Raw genomic sequence first — 18,112 nt, 5'->3', positions numbered from 1 at the left:
TATACCTTTTTTGCAATTCACAAAATTTCTAGTAGTACACCTGGAAAGCTGTGCCAGATGCATTTCACAAAATTTCCAGTAGTACACTTGGAAAGCTGTGCCAGATGCAACTTTAAAGGTGTTCTACTGGAAAAGTCATGGAATTATATCCCGGGCTTCCATTTCCCTAATGCAGTGGGGGGAAAAGAGCATTGGGTACTAATGCACAGTTTTTCTTTCCTTTTTTTTCTGCAAGGGGAAACCCCCGAGAAACCTTTCTGCTACAATCTCTTCCAAGTTTGACAATGATCTGTCCTCTTTTCCAACATGGAAGAGGGGTTACTCCTGCCTTTTGATGGAGTAAACTTCCGACCATGACCAGAGTGGGAAAAGATCAGATCGAAGTTTGTGAATGTCCACAACAGTACAAGATTTGGACGATGACAACTTATAAGGCTAACCTTCCTTGTACCACCCACTCCCCACCTATAATTCTTCATGTATATTCCTTACAGCAGTAAATGAAGGCGTCTTCAGTTGTAAACACTTTTACAGCTGAATATACCTTTATGAATCACACCTTTAATCGTTTGCAGAGAGCACAGACTGACTGTGGTAGTTTGGCTCATTACTGGTCTACGTATGAGAAAGCATATGTTGCCGGCCTGAAGTTCTCTCCAATTGCTGCTGATCAGTGACTGAATGTGCTTTAAACTGATAGGCTGGATATATACCAGGCTCAGCTTTCCTGGTACTGCTGCATAGTTCTTGCTCCTGTCTTCATCCTGTTTTTTGTGTGCTTTCTCCCTGCTTTTCCCTGCTTTCTCCTTACTTTTCCCCCCTGTTTTTAGTGTGCATTCTCCTTGCTTTTCCCTCTTTTTCACTGCTTTTTCCTTGCTTTTCCCTCGTTTTCACTGCTTTCTCCCTGCTTTTTCCTCTGTTTTGTGTGTGCCTTCTCCTTGCTTTAACCTTGTTTTCACTGCTTTCTTCTTGCTTTCCACTTGTTTTTGTGTGCTTTCTCCTTGCTTTTCCCTTGTTTTCACTGCTTTCTCCTTACTTTTCTCCCCTTTTCTCCCATTTTTTGTATATCTTCTCCTTGCTTTTCCCTCATTTTCACTGCTTTCTCCTTGCTTTTCAGCTCACTGCCGCTCCCGCCTGCCACCCCCTTAATGGATGTCACAGTGGAAGCACATAGAGGACGTGCCACAGGCACGCTAAAGGCAAGTCCGTCTGGGCATGTCCACGCCTGAACTGCACCCAACATCAGGACCGCAGGTCGCCAGCCCATCCACAGTCATAACATCCCCATCCTCTACACCCTAAATACCAGATGACCCACCAAACACTGCTGCCTCACCACACGCAACAGTAAGACCATTCTCCTGCACCAGATGCACCTTCTCCTGCACGACTACCAACACGCTGCACAGCACCACGTCGAACTCTCAGCACAACACGCCAGAAGCAACACACCAACTCCACTGCCTGTTCCTCAACACGCCCTTGATGTGCAAGCACTCCACCGAACTATGGGCCCTTGTAATTACTCTCACATCCAACATCCTCTTGCTCACAAAAACCTGACTCAAACCCACATGTGCCCCAGACATTGCCACATCAATATCCAACGGATATAAAATCACTTACAAAGACCGCACCAGCAAGCCAGGAGGAGGAACAGTCATAGTCCACTAAGAAACTATACAGGGCACCATCTCCACCAACAACACTATCGACCCCATGGAGCACCTCAACTTCAAGCTCCACATGGACAAGAATAACATCAGAGATACCCTAGCATGCCGACCCCCAGGATGCGTGGCGGTTTCTGCAACTCCATTGCTGACTTCATCGTACCCCTAGCCTTAGAACCCAAGAACTACATTTTCCTCTGTGACATTTACTTCAACATTGACAATCCCAACGACAACAACACCGCACACCTCAAGAGTATGAACTGCCTCAGAAAAATGCAGATCGTCCACAACCCTATGCACACTGCAGGATACACACTGGATTGAAACCCTTAACACCTCCAGCCTCCGCTACCACCAATGACATCGAACAAGGAGCAAAGAACTTCAACACCTGGATGGCCAACTGTGCTGACATCATTGTTCCCGCCAAAAGCAGCATCCAAAGAAAACCCTCCAAAAAGGCCAGCTGATACGCCACTGTACCAATTACAGTTAAATGAGACAGCATACATCTGGAGAGGAAGTGGTGGACCAGCAAAGACACCTCCAAGAGGGCTGTTTTCAAGACCTCCCTAACCCTGTACCACAGTCTGCTGAGAGCAACATAGAAGGCAGCACTTGCCATGCATAAGTGTAGGAGGCTAGCCTGGTTTGTAGTGGGAACCAAAGGTACTTACAACTTATACCAGGTCCAGTTATCCCTAATTAGTGAAATGTAGCAAGTGTCTAGAAGCCAGGCTGTCTAGAGGTAGCTGTAGGCAGAGCAGCCAAGGCTGAACTAGGAGACATGCAAAGCTCTCGCAATGCCATTGCAGTCACACAGTACTTACACACATGAAAGACAATACTCAGTGTTACAAAAATAAAGGTACTTTATTTTAGTCACACAATGCCAAAAATACTTTGGAGACTATACTCCCTTAGGAGATAAGTAACTTACACAATATATACAGTAGTAACCAGAAACAGGTAAGTACACAGTAGGAAAACAGTACAAACAATGAAAAACACAATAGGTTGCAATGGGCCTAGGGGGGACACAAACCATATACTAAAATAGTGGAATGCGAAAGTCGGTTTCCCAGCTAGGCAAGTGAAGTGTGTAGAGGGGTGCTGGGAGTGTAAAAAAAAACACCAAAAGGTAAGTAATGTACCCCACCCCAGATCCCAGGAAAGCAGGAGTAAAACACAGCAAGTTTCCTAAAATACACTAGAAGTTGTGACAGAAGATAATGCAAGAACCATAAGAGACTGCAAGACACCAACAATGGATTCCTGGACCTGAACACCTGTGGTAGAAGGGGACCAAGTCCAAGAAGCACTGAAGAGTCCAGGGAGAACAGGAACCCCTGCTAAACCGGATGAAGGTGCAAAAAAAACACCAGTAAGAAGACAAAGTCAGTATTGCACCAAAGAAGACAGATGCGAGTTCCTGGTTGGTGCAGAAGATGTCCCACGCCAGTTGGATGAATGTAGTCTGGTTTGCGTCGCTGGATTCCGCCAACAAGCCTTGTCACACACAAAGCTCACAGTTAGTGGAAAATGGCGCAGCCTGTGACCAGGAGGGACATGGAGGCCTCTACCCAGCAGGGGGAGACAGAAGGGGCTCTCAGCAACTCAGAGAGCCCTCAGACGTCCAGGCAGCGTGCACAGGAGTCCCGCAGCAAGGGGACAAAGGAGGTGCAAATTGAGGCCCATGGAACATGACACAAAGGATTTCCGTGCCGCTGGACAACCACTCAGGAAGCTGTGCGTAGCAGGATGGAGTGCTGGGGGCCTAAGCTGTGCTGCGCACGAAGAACTTCTTGGAAGGTCGCACACAAGCCTTGGCAACTGCAACTCACGCAGTGCACGGGAGTATTGTTTTGCGTGAGGAGGCAAGCCCTTACCCCCACCAAAGCTGGACAGTGGGACTACCTGAGTCACATTAGTCCACCACCCATGTTGCTGGATCCATACCTGTCATCTGGAGAGGGGATCCAAGCCACCGGTTGTCGTTGGAGAGAGGTGCCTGCTGAAGCAGGGAACTGACTCCGTCACTCCACGGGAGATTCCTTCGGTTCTTCTGGTGCAGGATGAAGACAGGCAGTCCTCAGAGGGCGCACAACCTGGAAACTGTTGCAGGTGCTGGCAGGAGCTGAAGAGACAATGTTGCAGAAGTATTCTTAGCTTCTTTGTTGCAGTTTTGTAGAGTTCCTGGAGCACTCAGCGGTTAATCCGTTGGTAGAAGATGAAGTAAAGGATGCAGAGGATTCCTGCTGGAGTCTTGCAATCCGAATCTGAAGAAACACCCAGAGGAGAGACCCTAAATTGCCTTGAGAGCGGGGATTAGTCACCTAATCAGGTAAGCACCTATCAGGAGGGGTCTCTGACGTCACCTGCTGGCACTGGACACTCAGATACTCCCAGAGTGCCCCACCAACTTGGAATCCAAGATGGCAAAACCCAGGGACACTCTGGAGGAGCACTGGGCTCCACCCCTGGGGTGGTGATGGACAGGGGAGGGGTCACGCTTCTATCCTTTGTCCAGTTTCGCACCAGAGTAGGGACTGGGGCTCCTGAACCGGTGTAGACTGGATTATGCAAGGAGGGCACCATCTGTGACCTTCAAAGCATTTCCAGAGGCTCTGGGAGGATACCCCTCCGATGCCTGTATACCTATTTCCAAAGGGGGAGAGGGTGTAACACCCCTCTCCTAAAGGAAATGCATTGTTCTGCCTTCCTGGGATTGAGATGCTCAAGCTGTCTGTGTAGTGGCAGCAGCTGAGGCTGCAGTGGAAATCTCAGAAGGATGGTTTGGCAGTATTGGGGGAAACTCTATAGTGGCCCCAGAGTACATGGGATTGTGAAACGAATTCTGGAATCAGTATTGGGGTACAATTCCCAGTTGTTTTACACCTTACTTGGCCATATTCGGAGTTACCATTGTGAAACTGTGCATCGGTATTGATCTATTTACAGTGCGCACGTAAAATGACGTCCCCGCACTCACGAAGTTCAGGAAAATTTGCCTGGACGATGTGGGGGCAGCTCTGCTAGTGCAGGGGTGCCCTCACACACAGGTAACTTGCACCCAGCCTTCAAGGTTGGAAGAACTGACATATAGGTGACTTATAAGGGACCTGGTGCATTGAAAATGGCTGTGAAATAGTGCATGCACTATTTCACACAGGCTGTGATGGCATTCCCGAAGAAGCCTTTGAATGGTCTCCTTATGGGTGGCAAAAGAAATGCTGCAGCCCATAAGGATTCCCTGGAGCCCCAATGCCCTGGGTACCTATGTACCATATACTAGGGACTTATAAGGGGGGTTCAGTATGCCAATTTGGAGTGAAATACTGAGTCACTAGACTGTAGAGACAAGTTCACAAAAAGAGAGAACATGAGCACTGCAGTTCTGATTAGCAGGACTCCAGTGACAATTTAGAAAACAGTAAAACACACTGACAAGCAGGTCATAAACCATAATGTTATAACTGAAGATACGATTTCGAGTAATCCTAAAAATGTAGTTTATTTGTCAATAACAACCCAAAAACAGAGCTCATGTCCGGCTCCCACTGATCCAACCGCCAACGTCCTACCCGGAACTTCGGCACCACCCAGGCTCCAGAACGCGAGTCTCGATGGTACCGAAATTCCAGGCTTAGCGCATGTATTTACATTCCAAGCATTACAACACATCCCCCCTCCCTCACAAAACATCCCAATGACAAACAATGATAAACAATATACAAAAGAACAAGATGATAACATTTTTCCCAAAGTGGTTAAACGTAACTTGGATGAATTCTTGAGAGTGGTGACACCTGACGTATTCTTGAGAGCGGTGACACCTGACGTGCAGCAACAAAAACATAACAAGAGAGTCACGTGGTATAGTCTTTCATCCAGAGAGGTTTGGAACGTAATCTGGATGAAGCTTTAGTGTGTGATGACTCCTTAGATGTCCCCATGAACTTTCCTCTTTGTTCTTGCAAAACAGGAAAGTTGGAGTTTTCCCCCACTCCTTTCCACTTCACGATCCTAGACATGCTCCATGTATCTCCATTGTCCAGAATCACAACGTTTCCCTTTGTTTCTTTAATACAAAAAGGGCCTTTGAAGAAAGATTTCCCTTTGGTTGTAAAGCAAGGGCTCTTTACTAACACCACATCCCCAACCTTCCACTTAGCATTAACAACGCAATGTTTAGAATCGAAACGCAATTTGTAATTACATTGATATTTCTTCCTGAGACTAGGTGCCATGTCAAATTTCTCCTGATTAAGATCAAAACGAGCTGAATTGTTAACAACCCAAGCTGGAAACAACCTAGAGCAACCTAACCTTCCTCTCATGTATTCAAAAGGAGCTATGTTGGTGATGCTGTTCGGAGTGTTACCATATGCCCACCACAAATCCCTTAGAAGACTATTCAAAGGAGTTCTAGTCTCAATAGCTTCTTGTACACAAGCTTTGACCATTCTGTTCATGCGTTCAGCTAGACCATTAGCCTGTGGTAAATACAAAGCCGTCTTCAAATGCACAATAGCTAGAGAGTCCAAAAAATGCCTCATCTCTTGTGAAGTCAACTGTACTCCATTGTCTGTGACTAAATGGCTAGGTATGCCCTCCTTAGAGAACTCCTCCTCGAGAAACTCAATCACGGTACGAGTATTTACAGAATTCACACATTTGGTCACTACCCACTTGGACGTATAATCCACCAAAAGCAAAACATAATGTTCATTCGCTGGTAGGAGATGGAAAGGACCCATAAAATCGAAACCTAATTTCATCCAAGTTCTCTCAGGAACTTCTACAGGAGACAGTGGAGCTCTCGTCACAACTTTGCTTTTGTCATTACTGGCACAACTCAAACAATCCTTCACTACTGCCTCAGCCTCACGGTCCAACCCTGGCCACCAGTAAATGGCTCTAAGTCTAGACTTAGTTAAACTCCTACCTAAATGCCCTTCGTGAGCTAGATTCAGAATCTTGTTTCTCACACCCTCAGGAGGTATGAGCTTGCCTCCTCTAAACAATTCTCCTTCACTAAGAGAGAGTTCATTCCTCACATTCCAGAACCCTTTCAAAGAGTCAGGAACATCCTTATACTCTGGCCATCCCTTGACAATAAACCCTTCAAGTTTATGTCTATCCAAATCTCTAACCACAGCCACCTTCCATTCTTCTTCATTAATAGCCTTTTCTCTCACCCAGCTGATAGTAGTCTCCTCACTCACATCTTCGTTACTGTCGACTGAGGAGCGGGACAGAAAATCTGCTACTATATTCCTCGGACCAGGTACATACTCTACAACAAAATTGTACTCCAATAAACCCTCCGCCCACCTTCGTATTCTAGGAGTCAACATATCACTCTTTTTAGGGGTGAAAATATGTACGAGAGGCCTGTGGTCAGTTCTCACTACAAAGGGTAGTCCCCAAAGATAAAACTTAAAGTGTTTGATCGCCCACATACACGCAAGAGCTTCTCTTTCTATGACAGAATAATGTTGTTCTGTTTCATTAAGGGAACGGGAAGCAAAAGCAATTACTTTATCTTCACAACCCTCCTTCTGGGTAAGAACAGCCCCCAACCCTTTAATACTCGCATCAGTGTACAGGTATGTTTTAGCACACACGTCAAAATGCCCTAAGGTAGGCATCTTTCCAATACTACTCTTTACAAGCGAAACAGCAGTCTCACACTCCTCACTCCAAATAAATTCACAACCCTTTTTCAACAATGCTCTCAATGGTTGAGTCACACTAGCGAAATTGGGAATAAATTTGGAATAATATTCTGCCAACCCTAGAAATGACTTCACACCATCCTTATTCTCAGGCTCAGGAGCACGGATTATGGAATCAACCAATTCCAACTTCGGTTTGATTCCCTCACCAGAGATGGTATGCCCCAAGTATGTTACCGAGGTAACTCTAAATTTACACTTTTCTTTTTTTACATTAAGACCGGCCTCTGCTAATTTGCCCAAAACTTCTCTTAATATTTTGTCATGTTCTCTCACCGTTCCACCGTGAATCAATATGTCATCTTGAAAACATAATGTGCCAGAAATACTCCCTAAAATCTTCTTCATTATGCGTTGGAAACACGCAGCCGCAGAGGCCAGCCCAAAAGGCATCCTCAAAAACTGAAACGCACCTAAAGGTGTTACAAAGGATGTGAGATGCCTGGACTCAGGGTGCAACACTATCTGATGATAGGCCGAGGATAAATCCAACACACTGAATACCTTAGATCCACCTAAACATGATAACTCTTCAGTAATATTAGGTAGAGGTTGATGGTCTATCCAAATACACTTATTAAGGTCCCTGAGATCAACACACAAACGGATCCGTTTTCCATTGTCTTTCGATGACAAAACAACGGGGGCAAGCCACTCCGAAGATTCTATCTCTTCGATGACACCTGCCTCTAATAACTTGTCAAGTTCAACCTTCAATGGCTCTATCATCAACTTAGGTACTCTCCTGACTTTGTGAACAACAGGGGATACATTTTTCTTAAGGATAATTTTATGTTCAAAAGTTGTCAAACAACCTAATTTGTCGCTGAACACGCTAGGGAATTCCAAACAAATTTCTGAAGGTTCATCTACCTCTGTCACCACCATAACCTGGTTCTCTGAATTAGGATCCAACTTAATACCCATGTCTCGTTGGTGGTGCCAACCTAGTAAATTATTGCCCCGTTTGGCCACATAAACCTTCCCCACAGTGCTTCTGTTTTGAAACCGAATTTTCATAACCTTATACCCCACTACATAAATTTTGGCACCTCCATAACTGACAGGGTTGATGTCAGGTTCAATAAGCGAATTCAAGGTCTCTCCAAAAATTGTCTGCCAGTTCTTATCGCCAACCATGGTATATGGAGAACCCGAATCTGCTAGAACAGATACAGCCTTATTGTCAAGTTCAATAATACATTCAGGCATGACCACTGGCCCACCATCAATCATACTAACGTTATGTTCCATTGAATCAACCTCTTGCCCAACATATAAAACAACTTTGCTAATACTTCCAGTGACCGAATCTATGCTGTTTTTTTCGTTGTTGCACACCTTGGCATAATGGCCTTTCTTTCCACATTTTCTGCACACAGAGTTTCGTGCAAAGCAACTAAGACTATTAGCTGCATGACCCATGTTACCACAGCGGTAACAACGTAAAGATTTACTGTCTCTTTTTTTGTCTTGATTAAATGTTTGCGTCTTGTTGTCTATGCCAACTCTCAAAACTTCTTCTTGGATTCTCGGTTCTTGAATCACAGAGAGATTGTCTCCATCAGAATGATTCATTTCTTTGATCCAGTTACTCGTACTTTCCATGCCTTCAACAATTGCAATTGCCTCTCTCAAATCGGGATTCTTAGTCAACAGTTTCTCCTGTACCCTTTTGTTGTTGGTGCAACGCACTAGTTGATCACGTATAAGAGAGTCTGTAATCTCACCAAAGTCACAAGTGCGGGCTAATGTACGCAACGCAGCAATGAAATTTCCCACACTTTCAGTATTGCCTTGGGATCTGGCAAAGAACTTATGTCTTTCCAGAACAACGTTTATTTTGGATTCAAAATGGGTTGCTAACATTGCTACCGACATCTCATAGACATCCCTGGGTTCACCATCAGCTCCACCGATTGTCAAAGGTTCCAGACTGTCATATATGTTCCTGCCTTCAATCCCAAGATTGTGTAGAAGCACAGCTTGTTTTCTAGCTGGGGAAAACTTTTCACCGCCTATGGCTATAAGGTACGAGTCAAAAAGATTCTTCCATCGCTTCCATGGAAGAATTGGATCACCTTTGTCCAGTAAAAAAGGGAGGTGGTTGAGACATTGTTGGTGTAGCCATGGCAAACAATGAAAAATATATATATATAAGTATATAGTGAGAAACCCTATATTCCAACAAAATTCTTAAGGCAGTAATGCAGTAATGAACATTTCTTTTAGTATTTTGTAAAATAATTTAGAACTACAGTTAAGAAATCACAACAAGCTACTCATTGCAAATATTTCAACACTGGATGTAAAATTCCCCCAAAAGGAGTCAATGGACGTAGTCTAGTTTATTTCTCGATGTTCGAAATTCTGCCTAGCAACAGCTGAGGCCAGAAAACACGTAGCGTTGAACCAATTGCAATCGTTGTAAAATAAATATCCACACGATGAACAACAGGATATTACCACAGAATAACAAAGAACAGCTGACCGTGAATCCGGAAGAAATAGGCAGCGTCGGGCAGCGGCGGCTTGAATAAACTGCGTAGCAGCAACGAAATCAACCACGCGCTCACATCCAAAAGCGGCGGCTTGACGGCTAGAAAATGCTCAAAAATGCTCAAGAAACGGAAGAATGAACACTAAAGACCTTCAGGAACGGTGGTTATTCCCAGTATGAGAGACGGTCGTCGGATATCCAATTGAAACCTGCAGCTCGATTCCAAAGCAAAAACAGTACGTGGGTTCCGGGTTGTTAGTCTCCCTCGTCGCCAGTGTTATAACTGAAGATACGATTTCGAGTAATCCTAAGAATGTAGTTTATTTGTCAATAACAACCCAAAAACAGAGCTCATGTCCGGCTCCCATTGATCCAACCGCCAACGTCCTACCCGGAACTTCGGCACCACCCAGGCTCCAGAACGCGAGTCTCGATGCTACCGAAATTCCAGGCTTAGCGCATGTATTTACATTCCAAGCATTACAACACATAAGCACTGGGGTCCTGACTAGCAGGATCCCAGTGACACAGTCAAAAACACACTGACGTCAGGCAGAAATGGGGTTAACATGCCAAAAAGAGGGTACTTTCCTACAATAAGGAAATGAGCAGCATCAACACTAAGGAACTCTTTCACATCATTTAGCAATTCTCCAACCTGGAGGCTAGTGAACACAACATCACACCTTTACAGGAACAGTGCAACAACCTCTACGATTTCCTTCACAACAAGACTGCAACCATATACAGGAACTTTGGACCCCAACTTACACTGGCAGACTTCATTGACAGAGTCGCCAACACCACAACCAACACCAACCACAGACTAACCTCCTGGAACCTTCTCTCCTCCGAGGACACTACCTCCACCATGAAATCCATCCACTTAGGAGCCCCCACAGACCCCTGTCTGCACCACATCTCCAGTCTCGGAAACCAAAGGATCAGCAGGAAACTCACCACTCTACTCAACACCTCCATCATCAACTCAACCTTCCCCGGCGCTTGGAAACACGCCAAAGTTACACCACTACTCAAATAACCCATTGCATATTCCTGCCAACTGAAAAACTACTGGCCAACCTCCCTGCTTTCTTTCCCAGCTAAGGTAGTGGAACAAAATCATCAACAAAGCAACTCATGACCTACCTGGAGCTGAACCAGCTACTCAACACCTCCCAATCTGGCTTCCACAGCAATCACAGCACCGAGACCACCCTGATCGCAGCCATGGATGACATCTGTACCCTCCTCGACCAAGGAGAAACAGAGTCCCTGATCCTCCTCGACCTCTCAGCAGCCTTTGATACCGTATTCCATCACATGCTGATCAAAAGACTCCACAACATCAGCAAACAAGGGGACGCACTCAGATGGCTCACCTCCTTCCTCAACGGAAGAACCCCGAAGATTCACCTACCTCCTTTCATCTCTGGACCAAAAAACCTGTGGGGTCCCCCATGGATCATCTCTGTGCCCCATGCTTTTTAACACATATATGACCCCGCTAGCCAGATCCCACAGCCTAAACAAAATCACCTATGCAGACAACATCCATCTCATTCTCTTGCTCACCGATGACCCAAGCACCACCAAAACCAACTTCCACAGATGCATGACAAACTTCGCCAACTGGATGAAAGAAAACCACCTGCAGCTAAACGCAAACAGGACTGAAGTTCTGATATCAGCAAAAGCAGCACAATGACTCCTGGTGGCCTCCAGAACTTGGACCCACATCCACTCCTTCTGAACATGCCAGAAACCTTGGAATCATCACTAACAGGCTCACCATGGAATCACAGATTAACACTGTCTCCTCCATCTGCTTCTTCACTCTGCGCATGCTACGTAAGATCTTCAAGTGCCTACCCCCGCACACGACATGCACTATGACACAAGCCCTCATCACATAGACTATGGCAGCGTCCTCTACGTAGGAATCCCCTTGCAACTCCAACACAGACTTCAGACCATATAGAATGCCATAGTCAGACTCATTCTCGCCCTTTCTCGATGATCCCACATCACACCACACCTCCGGCAACTCCACTGGCACCCCTTGCACAAGGCGTGCGTATTCAAGCTGCTGACCCATGCACACAAAGCTCTACACAACCAAGGACTCGTCTACATTGACCACCACCTGAATTTCCACCAACCGTCAAGAAGACTAAGCTCCCTCTCTCAATCGCTTGCCCACACTCCACGCATCCACCAAAGCAGAAATGTATCACATGCCTTCTCTCACATAGCAGCAAAAATCCAAAACAGCCTCCCCACGCATCTCTAGACAATCACCTCTCATTCAGAATTCTACAAAGCCCTCAAGACCTGGCTATTCGAATTGGCCGCTGAGACATTCAAGCGCCTAAACACCCTCGAGGGTTATTAGTTACGTTTTACAAATCCTGTTTGATTGATTAATGAATGTCTGGTCAATGTGGAACTCCCAATATCTGTCGAGCCACATGGTGCAACGCCCTGCACATACACTTTGTAGGCAGGATAACAGACTTCTCTGTTTCCCCCATATAAAAGTGAAATCTAAGAGCAGCGGAAGTTTCTTTCACCAAGAGCATTGTGGATCTCACTTTTACAGTAATTGGATAGAAAGGTCCATATAATAAACAATAAACCACAAATTCTGAGCAAAGAGTTCTCAATTTCATGAACAGGTTTCTTAGTTAATCTTCTTGCAGGTTTAAGCTTTGTATTTCCTTTTCACTCCCTTTCAGTGAGGAGTCCATTTTTGTGTGTGCTATGTGAAAGTGTGTGAGTGTATGTGATTTCAGAGTTATGGGTAGTTATTATATGATAGGGTCAATCTTGACGCAGATAGATTCAATAATACTATGTAATGGAGTATCCCTCTAAAGTGCGCTGAAACCTGCTTGTTTCTGTATGGTTGTTTTATTAGGTCATCTAGAATCCTACTTGCAGTTTTGGGATTTGGACCTCTCTTTTGTTGCTCTGATGTAGGTGGCTGTGTCAATTTATTTAGTTACTGGTATTCAATAAACCGTATGAATTTTATTGGCTTTCACATAAATCTTTGCTGTCTGCTACACAAGTAGATTTACTAAATGGGGCAAAACTAGTACAGATGCTGAACCTTGCAGATGTTTTAAGATGTGATATCTCCTACCCAATTTGTAGAGATTACACAACCACTGCCAGCCAATACGGTTGTCCTTATGTAACCCATTTTAAAAAACACCTGCTCATCTTGAGTAGACACTATTGTGCCTGGACAGTTATCTCTGTTCAAAGCAATATACAAATTCCAAGTGTCATGGAAAAACAGACTTTTCAACAGCTATGCATAAAACCTGACACTACACGTGTCACAAAGGATACATATCCAGCCTGACCTGTCCAGCAGGAACAGAAGGCCACTGCATATCTGCCCATCAACTATGCAAGAGGAAACATCTGAAGACAAGCTCAAGGCCAAGCAGCGCAAGGATACTGCCTCTCCGCCACATTCAGGGATACCAAGCTGTGCGAGGACAAGATCATTCAGAAGCAATGAGAAGCAGCGATTCTCAAATGCTATGATCCGGACTGACTGCAAACATGGTGGACCTGTGGAGGATAAGCAGAGGGCTCTATAAGAAATTTGTACTGGGAACATCATGTGAGGAAGGAGGAAATCACAACATGCTATTTTTAAAAAGTGGAAATCAAGGGGGGACAGACATCCACAGAGATGTGACACACTAGATACTGAAGGCAAACTTGGGCCAGAGGGCCATTTAGATTTTCCAATTTCCATCTCAGCTGTAACACCATGACTCCAACTCCGTCTTTGCTCTTACAATAGGTTTCTCCTTGGTATGAGTGTCTGTGACAAGTGTGGCCATTGGCAACGCAGCTAGAGTGCTTTGTAAGAAGTTGGGAAAATACATCCAAGTTAGAACATTTAACGATCTCATGGCATCTTTTAATAAACCTTTAAGTCAGAGAGGGTAATACATGCAAACAAATATAGCACAAATATTTTCACCCCTTCCTGAAGCCCTTTGGCTACTGACCATTTCCTGTTTTTAAAGCCATAAAGGGTAAGTAGATGCAATGGACACAAAAGTTGGAAGTAAACTTTCAATGAAAAGAGCCCACACACATGTCACTCCGATCAGACAGGTGACACCAGTCGATTCAATGAAAAAAGCAGATGCAAAAGAAAGTAATGTATTCACAAAGTGTCTTCCAAACAAAAGAAAATACTAATACCCTTATTACAAGAGTTTCGGGACTCTTAATGAAGTTTAACTGCACCCAAGAGTTTAGACATCAGAGGACGCATTAATACAGATAGTAAAACACTATTGCAAGTTTGACTCTTAGGAATGGGAAATAACCCCAGGAATTGTTGTTTTCGCACCAATTCTCACATGCTTATCCCCAATTCTGGATTGTTTTCATGGACATAGCTAACTAGTTATTCTGTGGTGAAATGTGCCTTTGGAAAACCTCTAGAATACATTATCTTAGAATCTTGATTCTAGTAAAATGTTCTTTTTTTTGTGCCAACGATATCAAAGATATGGACATACTACAGTCCAGCATAATCAATGAACAAAGGAATAGGGGGAACATAATAGAACCCTTTCTCTAGGATATAGTACCATAGCCAAAATTATAGGAAATGCTCCCTAGCATGCACAGCTATTCCTATTTCACAAAATGTTACCTCACACAGGCAGGTACATCAGGAAGGTGTTCTGCTCATCCACCACCTTTACGCCTCAACAACATAACCAACAGACTCATGGCATTGCACTTGTATAAATGGGTGAACTGCTGCACTCTGGCCTTCTGGAAGACTGGGCAATCTGAGGCCAGGCCAAGAACCAAGTCATGTTCCATAAAGCACCACAAAGGAGATACACGATGCTGACGCACACATGCAGAATATCAACCACTATATCACTGACATATTTGCACTCTCTGTGAGCAGCTCTGGTACTTGAAATCCTACACTCCACTTCCCGGTATGCAGAAACACATGTAGGTTTTACAGTGCAGAATTAAGGATGGATGAGCAACATATAGACACAAATACACCCTTCAATGCTACCATGCCTGCAGCCGAGTCTCACACTGAAGTAATAATGGGGCCTATCTTCTATTACGAGGAGGACAACATGAAGTGCAAGAGTTCTGGCCTAATACAGTACAGAGAACTGAGCCCACTCACTCCTAATGACCGGATCATCCTGGAAGTATTGGCAAGCCGCATGCTGAGGAAGCACTGAGTGGCTGTTACACATTCTTGCATCAAGTATTAACCTCTGTGCACATAAATAGTTAGTGTTTGTGCCTCAATGGTTACTGAGGCTGTAGAGTGGAAGCCAGTACCTCAATTAAATGGTAGTTCTAGCAGTATTAGTACAATGATTACAGTGAAACTGCACCTTTGACACACAGTCGCCAACAACATTTTATGGCCATTTCAGAGTTTGCTTTTGACATGTCTCCAAATAAAGACTCGAGGCCCTATATAGGGTTCGGAGGATGGTGTGAGATAGTTCATCAAAACGTGACAAATATCATCTCCACCGTATTACAAGTGCCATGAACTAAAATGTGCTTGTAATTTGGCAGATGGAATACCTGTCACGTTTACTGTGGAGTATCTTCGTCCGCTAAACTCTAAGTAAGGCCTTATTCTCATCTTGGGCAGCAACCTTAGGCTTCTAAAGGTATCTAAGGGTCCTTTTCCAAGCAAGGTAGCCACTACAGGCTCTTGTTGATCTCTGCCTCCAAGTACCTTGTCCACCCCTGGAAGAAACTCATCTGAACCCTAAACAGGTCACAACATTTTGAAAGCAGAGCAGAATTGCTGAGCTGGAAAAAAAATAATCTTCAGGCTTTCTGATCATACCAACATCGATGTGGCCCTGCATGAGTACGATTTCATCGCCAATGGGAAAAGCAGGTCCTTGACTTTACAGGCTACAAGCACACATGCTCCTTTGTCTGCAGCCAAGCACAAGTGACAGCCACTATTTCTCTGCTCCACCCTCTGACCTAACAATCAGACTCACCCATTCATGACACCATCTCATTCTAAAATATATCATGCATTCTAAACTGAGCAGGGCAAACTAGGAAACACACAAGGACAATTTACCACACAGAAGCTCATGACAAGGGCAGAATCAATATTTAGAGTAGGAAGCCTGGCTGTCTTTCAGGATTCTCCCAGTAAAAATGATCGGTTAAAGAAGTGTATAAGACACCTTCCTGAAAGTAGGGTGACGTCCTACTTATGTTACAGAATCGGGTATAAATTTCCATTGTTTTTGTTACAATATCTCAGCTGTCCCGTTCTCTATCTTGCCCTTTTCAAACACCATGTAAGGGGTAACAGTTTGGTCCTAAGGCAACATGCAAATCTCAAGGAACTTCTGTGGTATATTGAGACCTTTCAAAGTAAGTTTACTTTCAATGTAAAGTTAGACTGAGGATCGCTCTTTCTTATGCTTGCATTGTGTTCTTTTGGAAAAGTTATTAATTGATTGGTTATAGGTCGGAATATGGCACTTCGCATTGCTGCCATCCTTTGGGATGTCTTTGCCTTGTGAATGTGCTTTCTGTTTTTCTATACCCAAATACCTATATTTGTTTCACTGTTCCAGGATTTCTACCAGCCTTTGTATACTAACCTGTAGTTCTTCTGTGTGCTGCCAAGTTCCCCGGGGTTAAGAGCAGGGAAGGCTTGCAATGCCCTGCCCTCCTTCCACTGTACTTCTGTTGTAACCAACTTAAAAGCTCCACTCATTCTTTGTGCTGTAGGGCTGCAACTTTCCTTGAGCTACATTTTTCATCCCCATAAATGATATTCTTTGCATATGATTTGCTCATAGGCACTTTCAGCAGAAAGCATTTTCCTGTGGTAAAATGATACAGTTCTCATAAACCTCCATTTGATTTCATCTGATGTTATTAACTGCTTAACCCAGAGCCATTTAGCACTAGAAATTATTGAACGGGATGTGCCGCAGATTTAGAACTATCAGCCTGTTCACAGCTTTCTATAAAGATCCGGTACTAATGTTACCTTAGCCACTCCCGCCATTAGAGAGATGCCTGCTTTTACCAACCTTTAGATGGCGTGGGAGAAGGGGTTAGTAAACAGCACATTATTTAAGTGAAATGAAATGGTAAACAAAATGAAATGGTAAACAAAAACAACATTTAAATATGGAGTGCTGAAGGAAAGCAGAGGAAGTAGGGAACATGGGATGGAGCCAGCAGGGGGCAGTCTGCTCTTCTTGCTCCTGCTATCCACCTTTACATTTCTGGTACTGCCTTTCTCTCCCAAGCAGCTCTAGGTACCATCTAAACACTACATGTTATGTTAATTATCCCTATAGTGCTTGCTAAATATGCAAAACAAAATTGAAACATCAAAGTGGTGGTCAAGAGGGATGAAATAGAGGACTCTAAAGAGCAAAGAAGGGACAAGATAGAGGGAATCATGAGTAATAAGAGAGATAAAGAGTAATAAGAGAGAAGGAGGAAACCAGCATAGAGAATGCTTAAGTCGGAATAGTAAGTGAGGAAATGGAGGTGGCAGCAGAGGGAACAATAAAAAAGACATTTAATAATGTAAGATTATAGTTTAAGTTGTGAGGAGCTTCCACAGTTAATGGGAAGGGAGCATATTAAGGAGGAAGTAGAGGAGAACAGTAACAGCAAGAAAAAAAGCAAACGTTCGGAGGTGAAGGAGGCCATATAGGAATGGTCAAGGGATTATATAGGAGAAAGAGTAGGTGACATCATAAAGAATTGAGAAGGCAGAATACTGAGGAAAGAAGAAGAGGAAAAGTAACAGGAAATATTGAAAGGGTGATGCTAGAAGAGGAATCAGAGACGTAGCGTAAACAGTACTAAATAATGATTTAGTGTATGAAGGAGAAGCAATAGCAGAAGGAATATTAAAAGGAGATAAAATTACACAATTAAGAAGCGCAGGAATTAGAAAATAGAGGTTACAGAGGGAGGAAGAGGATGAAGCTGCACAGCGAACACTAAAGGGATTTAAAGGTGAGAAGACACAACAGGGAATTACACCGATCTTCTAGCAGCCACTTCCATACATGGCAGGGACCCAGCAATTTCAGCATCAGAGCCTTCAACGCGGTCACCCTGCTTCCTTGCTCTTTCCCCTCTTGTTGTTTTCA

The 18,112-nt window shown here is 44.2% G+C and overlaps 1 protein-coding gene across 4 annotated transcripts in view; it reads right to left on the bottom strand.

Moving 5' to 3' along the window:
* Positions 1–18,112, bottom strand: part of SPG11 (SPG11 vesicle trafficking associated, spatacsin) — a 579,875-nt gene that overhangs the window by 547,174 nt on the left and 14,589 nt on the right. For 3 of the 4 annotated variants that reach the window (XM_069222954.1, XM_069222953.1, XM_069222955.1), the window contains exon 4: positions 13,278–13,505. The exons of the other annotated variant lie outside the window; for it this stretch is intronic. In XM_069222954.1, coding sequence (XP_069079055.1) covers positions 13,278–13,505 — 228 coding nt within the window. The remainder of the gene's footprint in view (positions 1–13,277; positions 13,506–18,112) is intronic. 4 annotated transcript variants of the gene reach the window in all.

The sequence above is a fragment of the Pleurodeles waltl genome, chromosome 3_1, assembly GCF_031143425.1.
Source record: "Pleurodeles waltl isolate 20211129_DDA chromosome 3_1, aPleWal1.hap1.20221129, whole genome shotgun sequence".
In the NCBI taxonomy this organism is placed as follows: Eukaryota; Metazoa; Chordata; class Amphibia; order Caudata; family Salamandridae; genus Pleurodeles; species Pleurodeles waltl.
This window is presented reverse-complemented; position numbering and strand designations above follow the sequence as displayed.